The sequence below is a fragment of the Cannabis sativa genome, chromosome 3 (genome assembly GCF_029168945.1).
Source record: "Cannabis sativa cultivar Pink pepper isolate KNU-18-1 chromosome 3, ASM2916894v1, whole genome shotgun sequence".
NCBI classification, from domain to species: domain Eukaryota; kingdom Viridiplantae; phylum Streptophyta; class Magnoliopsida; order Rosales; family Cannabaceae; genus Cannabis; species Cannabis sativa.
In genome coordinates, this window is record NC_083603.1 from 45,314,786 (window position 1) to 45,326,636 (window position 11,851).

Consider the following 11,851-nt stretch of genomic DNA (forward strand, 5'->3'; position numbering starts at 1 on the left):
GTGAAACCTTTAGCCACTAGCCTAGCCTTGAACCTTATAGGCTCACCTTTAGATCTTCCTTCCTTGTGCTTGAACAACCACTTACAAGACACAATACTTTTACCCTCGGGTTTTGGTACCACAACCCAAGTCTTATTCTTCTTGAGAGATCCCATCTCATCATCCATGGCCTTATTCCACTCCTTAGAATTCTTTCCATTTACTGCCTCACAATAAGTCTTGGGTTCCATATCATCTATTTCCAAATCTGTTAGAAGAGCATAAGCCAATTCTTCACTCCAAATGTTGTAGCTGAATTTTTGATTAGGCTTCGGAGTCCTCTTAGATCTGTCCCTTGTCAATTGATAGTTTGTAAGGTCCTCTTCGGTGTCTTCATCCCTGATCTCTTGTTGAGTGTAACGCCCCGATATTTTGCCTTATTTTACAAAAATACTATTTTCATGCATAATTTGAAAAGATAAAAAAAATAATTTAAATACAACAGTGGATTTTAAAAAAAATCAAAATGCAACAGAGAAGGATCCTTCATTTGTAAAACAAGATACAGTAAGTAAATAATTTTAAATAATGCATTTCCACTGTGTTAGATTTATCAACTGCTTAAAATAAAACTAAGGCACCACTGGCGTTCTAGATCGTTTGTCCGCCCGTAGCCGCTCACAGTATACGTACTTAACCGACCTCGCTCACTATACATACTTCCCTGTCTAATACCTGTAGGGGGAAAGTAAGGGGGGTGAGCTAAAAGCTCAGTAAGGAAATGCTTATCAAACAATACCATATAATATCACACATACCATTAATGTATTTATTAAGTTTTAGCAATATCATACATGCTCTTTTATAACTATAACTAAATAACTGTACATACGGAAACCTTTATCATACAAGTCTATACTATTTGTTCACACCGTACACATATACAGAGATCATAACTCCAATATCATACTCATAACATAATCATATCAATACTATAGATAATAATAACATTATCACAACATTGGCATATCATAGCCATTACTTACATAACCCGGGCCTAGCCTGACCCTACAATATCCTGGGCCTAATCTGCCCATACAATAACATGGGCCTATGCAGCCCTACCATTGTTATAGGATAGGGTATCTCTATATTCAACAGTAACATCACTGTATCATACCCACCATAACAATCTCACACACGACTCAGTAAAATGTAGGGTAGGGTATCTCTACATTCAACGGCCTTATCCCGTATCATACCCCACCATGGTCCCTCACTTTACCTGAGACGTTAGCATACAACATATAACATACAACATAAACCATACACCATACAACATACAATACACACTCACAATCACACTCACAATCACACTCCAGCTTCCATACAAATCTGGAGTGTCTTACGTTCTTAACCAGAACGCAGTACCAATAACCAGTGCACCCTTACGTACACTGCCTCACTTACCACATCACCATACATGTGTGGTTTCCAACCACTTCCAAGTACCTGGAACATGATTAAACAGCCATATACAATTCATCGATAAAACACTATTTCACCGAAACTATCACATTCCACAGTTTCAATACAATTTATTCAAGCAGTCATACTAGATACTCAAACCATATAAAAAGCAAGTATAAAGTATAATTATTTTTCCTTACTCAATTAATATCCAAAAAAAAAAAAAAATTAAATACTATTTTAATCTGGATATTACATTCTACCCTCCTTAAAAGAAATTTCGTCCTCGAAATTTAACTTACCAACACTCGGGGTGTTGAGTCGTCATGTCTTTCACCACTTACTGCATTACCTCATTATCTACCATATATATATGGACTCAATAAACATGCATTTAACCTATGTCTTATCGGTCAATCCATAACACATAAAATATACACAACTTAATTAAATATTATTATTTCTCTATACATTACTTTAAATACCAAAATATACTCCATCATAATAACTTACATATACATGCTTTGAATACATAAGTTTTGCAATCACATGCTCGTAATATATGAAAAGTTTTTCTTTCTCTTATGACCATCCTTACATGCCATTAAGAGTGAAATTATTTATTCTTCTATGAGCATCCTTACATGCCATTAAGAGTCACAGTATTTATTCTCTAAATGAACATCCTTACATGTCACTTGAGAACACATTAAACAATACAAAATAACAAACACAAAGAGTAGGGTAAAAGATCTTATGCAAACTTCTCTTTAATTATTCCCATTCTCTCGTTGAATGTTATTACAGACTAAAATCTTACTCTCTCTCTGTCTTTTTTTTTTTTTTCCACTGTAAAGCTACGGTGTCATTCTTGCAGTTTCATAGTTGTTACTCATCGATAGATACTTTTTCCATGGCACTTGGAAATAAACATGGAATCTCTTTAAAAGGTCTTCTATGTATAAATATTTAACTATCTATCCGACCACCTTTTTGTCTAACGTTCACTTCTTAATTTCTTTTATCCATGCATTCGTTGCACTTGTCATGACTTCCCATTTTCCAAGATAATCGTCTTTGGATCCTTTTGTTGTCCGATTTTTTGTATCACTCTATTGTATTTTCTTTGCTAATCTCTCTTATGGTGCTTGGTCCTCCATTACCCCCTTCAATCAAGTTGACTTGATTATGAGATTAGCTAGTTTTCTATACTAACTTTTATCTACTTTGGTATTACATCGATATAGTGATGAAGTTTAAATCGTAATGCCGATAGATTCGATAGTTATGTTCAATGATTGCTTCTTCTAATATACCAGCCATCTGAGGTATCACATAACTTCATACTTATCATAGCATTGATTATTCCAGCCATATTCATATCCTATATATATTGTAGCCTTCTTTAATTCACCAAAAAAAAAAAAATATCTCAACTTCTTAATTGTACCTCTAAATCTTCCAAATCTCTTAAACATACATTCCAATACTGATTATTTACTTAAGACTATAACATATATGTATTAAAACATAGAAAGCACACTAATAACCCCTTTAAAATAAGTTCAATCCTACCATAGCTTATCGTAGCCCAACTATTTATTATTTGTTGACTTTTAACAATAAGTCAACCATACCAATCTCATAATGTATTGATCATCCAAGTTATCAGGGTAAGGATACTATATATATAATTTGCAAACTATGCCGAACAGACCTTACTCTGTCCATCACTATTATACCTCCTATACCCCTACTTGTATTTGGTTTATTACTGGAGACTCACTATTTATAATTCCTTAGTCAGGAATTTTTTATTCTTACTTCCCATACTACCTTTAAGCACAAGTCAATAATTTGTTCAAGCGTCTCATTTTACATCCAAACGCCACCAAATTATCAATACCTATCTTTTTTTTTTCTTCTTCTAACTTTGCACTTTCAATTGGACAAGACTTAGTAGTGTGCAATAAGTTAGTTATTGTCAGCTTGAGAGAGTCCTTCCAAAGATCTCTATTACTGGCTTTTTAGATTGAGAAAAATATCTAATATTTTTCCTTTTTTTTTTTTTTTTGCTCTTAACAATTTTAGCTTTTGACAAATCCATAGTCATTTTCTTCTCGAGCACTATAGGGCCTAGAAACACCATCTCTTTTCAGCAGGGCTGGACTTTGTGAGTTTTCCTCTTAGTTTCTCATTAGATGACACTCCAACATACTTATACTATTGCCCATAATATAAGTCGTAATTGGATTGTAGTATCCTTTGCTTACGTTGTGCCTTGAATTCCTTTATGTTGCATGAGTGTATTTTCTAATCCCAACACTTATCAAAAACTTGTATAGTCCTTGACATGCCATGACATTCTTCAATATATGTTACTTTGGTCCTAATTGTGTCTCACTTTTCTCCCGTCTCTAAGTGAGGCTTTCCTAACATTTTCTCATTGAGCTATACTCCACACCATTGTTGTTGCATCAGTGAGTATTTGGAATCTAGGGATGTCACCCTTGAATGCTAATTCCTCCTCTTTCTCAAGTTTTGAATTTGCGATCTACTCTCTATAGTTGTTTGTTGTACACCCGCCACAAAGCTGCATCCACAATCTCTTAGTTGTGTAGTTGTGATCAATTCCGAGTAGTCACCCTCTTAGTTGTCTCTCATTCATGTTGTACCCAAATTGTTAGCCGTGCCTGGACCTTTTTTGTCTTTCTCCTTTGAAAATGTCTCTGTCGAAGCCATACACATTTTTCTCTATTATCTCCTCCACCAAGTAGATGACCTTGAGTTTAAAGTTTACAACTTTCCTTCGGTAATCTAATATTTGTTGATGCTCTGCTTATCTCTTAGTGTTTAAGATACCTTCATAAGTTATTACCTCGAGTAATTTTATCATGTCTCTTTCTAACTTCTCATTTTGGATTCTATTCAGCACACTACACTCCTTTCTATATGATGGCATCGTCCTCTCCTGACTCATTTCTAAAACATACTTATCTCCAATGTCTTTGCAAACAGTACTAATACTTCTTACCATCCAACTTAGGAGTGTGTAACTTATAGAATATCCAACAAGATAGTACCTTCTCCTTAAAGATCTATTATTTCATCCTTCTTAATAAGTAGGTTTTCGTAAATTATACCGTCCGTACCGGTATAACGTCTACTATTCTAAGTCATCCCTACTTCCTATATGTTAGGCTTCCATTCATGGCTAGGTGTAGACCGCTTCTTCAACCATTCATAGATAGGTGAAAATATATGCGTCGGTACTTAGTTGGCTATTGGTACATTTCATTATGTGCTTCAAGTTCCACTACTAGTGTTGGTGATATTTTGCTGAGCCTGTGAAAACTCTTCAACAAATTGTCTTAGTCATGCTCGTAGTCCTTCCAATACCTCTATTAGATCGTTAGCCTTAACTATTATTGGGTTCTCTGGAACATCAACCATCTGTGGGTCAGCAGAACACACATCCTTAGCCCCCACCTCTATTGGTCGTTCTTTTCACATTGATTCTAACTGACCTTCTAGTTACATGTGTGAGCTCTCACAAGAAAGGTTAATTTAATAGAAACAAAAGAGTTCAATTATAGGGAGAGAAGATTCCATGAATATATCTAAACTTAATGTTGTCAAGCTTAACTAGTAATATTCTATTTATCAAACAAAGTCTTATGAATTCCTAATATAATTTATTCTAAATTTTCAAGAAAGGAACACTGTCCTTCCTAGTTTCAATTCAAGACAATAAAGAAAAATAAAACCTATTCATATTCTTCATAAAAAGTGTAATCAATCATAACAGGTAATATACTCTTAATTTCTCTAAGCACCCACTACAGATGAGGCACTAATTCTAGGAAACATATTTTAACAAAATTCTATGTATCACATATAAAACTATTAATGGCAATACCAAGAAAATTAAAACTAACACTTACATAATAGTGAGAGGGATCTTTTTCAGTCTTCTGTATGTATACCGTGAGTATCCTTCGGGCTAACGGACGAACCTGGCTCTGATACCAACTGTAACGCCCCGATATTTTGCCTTATTTTACAAAAATACTATTTTCATGCATAATTTGAAAAGATAAAAAAAATAATTTAAATACAACAGTGGATTTTAAAAAAAATCAAAATGCAACAGAGAAGGATCCTTCATTTGTAAAACAAGATACAGTAAGTAAATAATTTTAAATAATGCATTTCCACTGTGTTAGATTTATCAACTGCTTAAAATAAAACTAAGGCACCACTGGCGTTCTAGATCGTTTGTCCGCCCGTAGCCGCTCACAGTATACGTACCAGAACTGACCCTGCTCACTATACATACTTCCCTGTCTAATACCTGTAGGGGGAAAGTAAGGGGGGTGAGCTAAAAGCTCAGTAAGGAAATGCTTATCAAACAATACCATATAATATCACACATACCATTAATGTATTTATTAAGTTTTAGCAATATCATACATGCTCTTTTATAACTATAACTAAATAACTGTACATACGGAAACCTTTATCATACAAGTCTATACTATTTGTTCACACTGTACACATATACAGAGATCATAACTCCAATATCATACTCATAACATAATCATATCAATACTATAGATAATAATAACATTATCACAACATTGGCATATCATAGCCATTACTTACATAACCCGGGCCTAGCCTGACCCTACAATATCCTGGGCCTAATCTGCCCATACAATAACATGGGCCTATGCAGCCCTACCATTGTTATAGGATAGGGTATCTCTATATTCAACAGTAACATCACTGTATCATACCCACCATAACAATCTCACACACGACTCAGTAAAATGTAGGGTAGGGTATCTCTACATTCAACGGCCTTATCCCGTATCATACCCCACCATGGTCCCTCACTTTACCTGAGACGTTAGCATACAACATATAACATACAACATAAACCATACACCATACAACATACAATACACACTCACAATCACACTCACAATCACACTCCAGCTTCCATACAAATCTGGAGTGTCTTACGTTCTTAACCAGAACGCAGTACCAATAACCAGTGCACCCTTACGTACACTGCCTCACTTACCACATCACCATACATGTGTGGTTTCCAACCACTTCCAAGTACCTGGAACATGATTAAACAGCCATATACAATTCATCGATAAAACACTATTTCACCGAAACTATCACATTCCACAGTTTCAATACAATTTATTCAAGCAGTCATACTAGATACTCAAACCATATAAAAAGCAAGTATAAAGTATAATTATTTTTCCTTACTCAATTAATATCCAAAAAAAAAAAAATTAAATACTATTTTAATCTGGATATTACATTGAGCATCAGTTCCTCCCCCTTGACCATTGTTAATGGGCTGCTGGCTTTGGTTAGGTTCCACCTGAACCATTCCCGGTGTGTCTTCATTTTGTTCCACCTGATTAGAACCAGTTTTAACTTCTAGGTTTGTACCTGCAGGGTTAGTATCTTCCATTCCTGCACTAGACTTTTCATTAGGTAAACAAGGAAAAATATTTTCTTGGAATATAACATCTCTACTATTCATAGTTTTAAATCCCCCTTTTTCCTTTACCCAAAGTCTATACCCTTTTACCCCTTCGGGGTACCCTAAGAAAACACACTTTAAAGCCCTAGGTTCAAGTTTTCCTATGCTTTGATGTGCATAAGCTGCACATCCAAAAACTTTCAAATGAGAAAGGTTTGGAGGTTTTCCTGACCATTTCTCCTCGGGAGTTTTACCTTCAATTGCTCTTGATGGGCTTCTATTTATTAGGTGAACTACTGTCAAGGCAGCTTCTCCCCAAAACCCTTGAGATAATCCTGACTGAAGTAGCATACACCTTACTTTGTTTAGTATGGTGCGGTTCATTCTTTCAGCCACCCCGTTTTGCTGAGGTGTAATCCTCACTGTTCTATGTCGTTGCAAGCCATTTTCTTTACAATAGAGGTCAAATTCATTGTTACAAAATTCCAAACCATTATCAGTTCTTAAAGTTTTCAGCTTTTCATTAGTTAAGTTCTCAACCAATAATTTCCAATGTTTGAATTTTGTAAAAGCATCATTTTTATTCTTAAGTAGATATATCCATACTTTCCTAGAATAATCATCTACTATAGATAAAAAATAAGAACAACCACCATGAGTGCTGATTTTTTCTGGACCCCATAAATCAGAATGTACATACTCAAGTATTCTTTTAGAGTTGTGAGTACCTGCTGTGAACTTTAATCTGTGATGCTTTCCAAGTATGCAATGTTCACAAAAGTCTAGTTTACTCACTTTATCCTTACCCAACAGTTGTTGCTCACTCATGAGTTGCAAGCCTCGCTCACTTATATGCCCTAATCTTCTGTGCCATAGAGTAGCTATCTCTTCTTCTTTGTCGTTGTGAGTTGTAATGTTACAGCTTGAAATAGGAGAGCCTTGTAGGTAGTAAAGTCCACCATTTTTTATTCCTTTCATGATTGTTAATGCTCCTCTACTAAGCTTCATATGACCTGCCTCTACCTTACTCACAACACCCAAATCATCAAGCACACTAATAGAAATTAAATTTCTAGAAAGATTAGGCACATACCTCACTGCTGTTAGGGTTCTTACTATCCCATCATACATTTTAAATCTGATAGATCCCGAGCCTTTAATCTCACAAGTCTGATTGTTTCCAAGGATTACTTTTCCTCCTTTTGATTCCCTATAATCAAACATATAACTCTTGTCATTAGTCATATGAAAAGTACAACTTGAATCTAAAATCCAATCATCTTTAAAAGATGATGCAGCAATGTATACTTCACCACTATCAACACTCTCATAACCATCACCATAATTAGCTTGGTTATTTTTATGAAAATTAGGTTTAGAGTTAGAATTTTCTCCCTGTCCTTTATATTTATTTGGTTTGCCTTTGTTTAGAAAATAGCAATCTCTCTTGAAATGCCCTGGCTTGCCACAGTTGTAGCATCCCGTAGGATCAGTTGGTTCTTTTGAGTTTGATCTTCCCTTGTTATGACTCTTTCCTTTGTGGTGATCTCTGCTGTGACTTTTACTTTTGTACTGTCCATGTTTTCTTTGATTGGGTCTCCCTCTACTGAAGTTTACTTCTCCATTAGAGCCTCCATGCCTCTCATTCTTGATCTCCAAGTCTTTTGACTTCAAGGCTGAAATTACTTCTTCTAAAGTAATTTCTGTCCTACCATATTTAATGGCATTCTTCACTTCTTTGTAGGATTCGGGTAATGAGTTTAAGATGATGATGGCTTGGTTCTCATCACTTAAAGCCTCATTTTCACCAGAATTAGCCAATTCAATATGTAACCTTAGAAATTCATCTAGGTTTTCATCAAGAGTCTTGCTAGTGCTCATCTTGAAACCAAAGATCCTTTCTTTAAGATAGATCTTGTTGATTAAAGATTTCTTTTGAAACTGATCTTCAAGCTTTTTCCATATTTTTGCTGGTGTATCTTCTTTATCAACTAACCTGATAATAGCATCAGACAAATTAAAAATGATTAAACCGATGAGTTTCAAGAAGTTCTTCTTGTGTAGATTTAGAAGTATTTTCTGGCCATTCTATGGGTTCACTAAGAACCCTAAGTAATTTGTTATGAGCAAGAAGAGCTCTAATCTTCTTCCTCCAAATCCTATAGTCCCCCGATCCATCAAACTTGTCAACATCCACTCTAATATTACTCATGTTTAATTGTTATAACAAGATAATAAAAGTAAGAATGTAACAAGACAAAGTTTAGGTTAGAGTTTTCCTTTTTATCAACTTCTTGATAATTTCAGATTTTGCTTCTTCAATGTTTTGATGATCTTTCTTGTTTCTTGACGTTGTTTCCAGGTGTTGTTGAATCTTCTTGCTTCCCCGAGCTCTGATACCACTGTAGGAAATAGCTGGCAATCCGATTTTGCCCCTACACACAACACCCAACAGTCACATTCTAGGGGTAAATGAGTCCTTTTGCTTTGATGCGGATCCAAAAGAGAATATTCTCTTTTCAAAATCTGATACCCCCTTTTTCTCTACAGGAGCCGAAAATACCACTTATGAGAAAGTGGAAGGTTGTACATATATTTATATACTGTTGTTGTTGCTGGCTGTGTTTGTTTGTGCTGAGAAAAAATTGGTTGTAATCTGTTAAGATATTTTCCTTGTAGAGCTGAAAGTTGTTAGAGTCTTGAGATATTTATTTGCTTCCTTTTATTGTAAAGAAATAAAAGACCTAAGCCTAGGAAAACAGAACCGACAACTCTATGAGTTATAATGGTCTGTTGAGGCTTTATAAAGAGGTCTAATTTATTTTTCTTGTAACTTTATTTGTGTGACAATAGTATGGGAATTTATCCAACACTTACATTGGGTCTTAGGCAGAGATTCATGCTTGAAGCTTGGGCAGAGACTCGTGCTGATAACGTGTTATAAAATAATATAAGATAATATAAAGTAGATGAGAAGAAAGAAGAAGAAGATGAAGAGAGAAAGAGAAAGTGAATGGGAATTTCTGAGTTGTTTATTCCAATGGGGTGAACCCCTATTTATACAAATACAAGAGTGAGATATTAAGAAACTAAGAAAAAAGGGAAACTAAGGAAATGAAGAATGTTGATTACAATTCATGGTAATAAATAAAAGATTTGGACATCCACATAATTATTAATATTTATAACATAGTTAATATTTTGTACCATTTAACAAATATTTTCATAAGGAAAAATTCATACCACTTCAATGAAAAATTGATAAAGAAATTCATCAATAAGCTTGTAATAAAATTCATGAAACTTAACAAATTCAACATGCTTCAAAGAAAAAAAAAATTCAGCAAAATTATACACATTTTAGATAAAAGACAAAGCTTTAATTCAAAAAATCACTATAGCTTTCATCTTAAAAATAATTTGAAGATATACATATCACGTAATACAATTCAAAAAATCTTTCAAGCTTTGAAGCAGAACATCAACAACATCTTCAATATGTTTGGTTTGATTATGATTATGATTAGGATCAAAATGATGATAATGCTCTTCAATCACTTTATCATAAAAGTTATCCAAGTCTCTAAAACACTTGTTAAGCCTTCTTTCAAGACCATTAAACTTGTTAATCCAAGTTAACCATGGTGGAAAAAAGTCAGCCATGCAAAACCCACCAAGTACATTCTGAGTCTCATGAAGTAACTCTCGAATTCCACCACTCTTCCCATTATTTTCACTATCACCACCATCATAATAAGAACCGTTGTACTTCTTTCCAAAAGCAACTCCACAAACAACATTATTCGCCAAAGTAACCATAAGTTCACTGAGATTAACAACACCAGAATAATTCAAAGAAGTAGAAATACTAGTTACAGTTTTGATCAAAGTTTTGACCTCTTCTTCTCTCACACTCTGAAAAGCTCGAACTCTCTTCTGACCAAGAAGTTCTAACATAACAATCTTTCTCATCTCGCGCCAGTAATCGCCATAAGGAGCAAATGAGACGGCTGAGCAGTTGTAGCTGAGCTTTTTGGCGGCGTACAATACCGGTCTTCCAGAGAAGATAATATCATGAGTTTTGAAGATTTCTTTAGCTACTTGTGCAGAGGAGACCACAAGAGTTGGTATGAAGCCGAGTTGCAAGAACATGATTGGTCCGTACTGGTGAGAAAGTCGCCCAAAAGTTCGATGGGGCAAGGTGTGGCCTAGCAACTGGTGGAGGTTTCCGATGATGGGTAGCCTTATAGGACCAGGAGGAAGGTTTAGTTTTCTCCTCTGTTTGAGAAAACACAGATATATTATTATTGAGATAAAGAGTACTATTACAGAAAGAAGAGAAGTAGCCATGGAGAAAATATATTTTATGGATGTAGGAAAGAATAATAGTCATCATTGGAAACCTTTGGTAAAGCTTATACATATGAAAAAAAAAACCTTCAATATATTTTTATATATAAATAGAAAGATACATGTATTATGAAATATTAGTATTATGTAATATTATAATTTAGAGAAAGAAAATAGAGAAGAAATGAGAATTTTTTGAGTGTTTTATTCAAATAGGTGATCTCCTATTTATACACATACAAGAGTCAAATATTAAGAAACTAAGAGAAAGGGAAACTAAGAAAAAGGGAATGTTGATTACATTAATGGTAATAAATAAAAGATTTGGACATCCACATAATTAATACTATTTATAACACTCCCCCTTGGATGTCCATAATAACTGCCTCATTAAAAACCTCGCCGAGAAAACCCAGTGGGACAAAACTCGGTCAAAGAAAAAAGAGTGCAGTATGAAATTACTCCCCCTCATTTTGGCATTCGTGGAGATCCTTTAATCGACGCATTCCAATCTTGTGAACCATCTTCTCAAAAGTTGAT

General features: G+C 34.6%; 1 protein-coding gene across 1 annotated transcript; it reads right to left on the reverse strand.

Moving 5' to 3' along the window:
- Positions 1-10,396: 10,396 nt before the first annotated feature.
- LOC115710343 (cytochrome P450 71A9-like) lies at positions 10,397-11,311 on the reverse strand. Its single transcript, XM_030638714.2, has one exon. It carries the CDS (start codon positions 11,309-11,311, stop codon positions 10,397-10,399), a length of 915 nt encoding a protein of 304 aa, XP_030494574.2.
- Positions 11,312-11,851: the final 540 nt, after the last annotated feature.